The sequence below is a fragment of the Crocuta crocuta genome, unplaced genomic scaffold (genome assembly GCF_008692635.1).
Source record: "Crocuta crocuta isolate KB4526 unplaced genomic scaffold, BGI_CrCroc_1.0 scaffold277, whole genome shotgun sequence".
NCBI classification, from domain to species: Eukaryota; Metazoa; Chordata; class Mammalia; order Carnivora; family Hyaenidae; genus Crocuta; species Crocuta crocuta.
The window spans coordinates 128,035-129,423 of record NW_027531912.1 but is presented as its reverse complement, the minus strand read 5'-3'; the positions used below and the strand labels follow the sequence as shown (position 1 = coordinate 129,423).

General features: G+C 63.7%; 1 protein-coding gene across 1 annotated transcript; it reads right to left on the bottom strand.

Moving 5' to 3' along the window:
* Positions 1-275: 275 nt before the first annotated feature.
* Positions 276-788, bottom strand: LOC144240401 (gap junction alpha-3 protein-like). Its single transcript, XM_077774695.1, has one exon. The coding sequence runs from the start codon at positions 786-788 to the stop codon at positions 276-278; it is 513 nt and encodes a 170-aa protein (XP_077630821.1).
* Positions 789-1,389: the final 601 nt, after the last annotated feature.

Sequence of the window (1,389 nt, the reverse complement as noted above, 5' to 3'; positions counted from 1 at the left end):
TTTCAATTTCCTCAACTGGTTAAAAATTACCTCCAGTGTCGCTGCCCGTCTACCTGCTCTCTCGCCAGCAGCCTCTGTGGCTCCCGCCCGCTGCACCTGTGCCCCCGGAGGGGAGCTGCTCATCGTCACTTGTCAGGAAGCACACGGTCTGGTATTCCGGGCTTCACAGGCAATTTCAGAAACTCAGATGACAGAGTCTAGGGACTCGCTCTAAATCTTTTTTTAGTGCCGTTTGGCAAATATCCCAAATGAAATTCAACTCTAAGTTAAAAGTATCAACCAGAGATAGTGCTCGGGGCGTCTGTGACTCTGCGGGCTGCGCAGAGGCTCNTCTCCAGCACTTTGGGGAGCAGGGACACGCAGGCCACGGCCAGCATGAAGACGATGAAGATGGTCTTCTCCGTGGGCCGGGAGATGAAGCAGTCCACCGTGTTGGGGCAGGGCCACCGGTCGCAGCGGTACANCTCTCTCCTCTTCTCCTCCATGCGCACGAGGTGCAGCACGTGGCCCAGGTAGATGAGCGTGGGCGTGGACACGAACACGATCTGCAGCACCCAGAAGCGGATGTGCGAGATGGGGAAGGCCTTGTCGTAGCACACGTTCTCGCAGCCGGGCTGCTGCGTGTTGCACGTGAAGTCCGACTGCTCGTCGCCCCACACCTCCTCGGCGGCGGCGCCCAGCACCAGGATGCGGAAGATGAACAGGACCGTCAGCCAAACCTTGCCGATGACCGTGGAGTGCTCCTGCGCGTTCTCTAGTAGCCTCCCCAGGAAGCTCCAGTCGCCCATCGCTTCGGATTGCTAACCTGCAAGGGAACACCGCCGGTTAGTGGGGAGGCGGGGCCGGGCCCCGCGCCGGGGGGGTCACTCCCCTGGGAAGCCGGGCCCCCGCCTCCAGGCGACGGGGGCGCTGCAGAGCCGGCTACAGCGCGCGCGTGCAAGGGTGCGTGTGCAAGAGCACGTGTGCGTCTCCGCGCGCGTGCCGGGGCGCGCCGCGGTGGTGTGCGTGTGCAAGTGCATGTGTGTCTCTGCGTGCGTGCGTGCGCGCGCGCGAGCACTCCTTTGCGCACGTGCAGGTGTGTGCATGCGCGTGCGTCTGGGTGTGGGTGTTTGGGTGCGTGCGTGCGTGTGCCCTCGTGTGTGCGCGCGTGTGTCTTCCCACCACCGCGCTCAGCAGGTTAGATGAACGCCCGCAGCGCCGATGTAACTGGAGCTACTGTTGCACGACCCAGTGCGGCCACGAACCAGATGCCCACAGGTGACCTAAGCCCTTAAACCCTGTGTCTCCATCTGCGATGGGACGACGGTCATTGGGCCACGCGCGGTGAGCTGCTTGCTAGACGCTGGGGGGGGGGGGGGGGAGGCCCGCGGGCCCCCCGGGGGAGGGCAG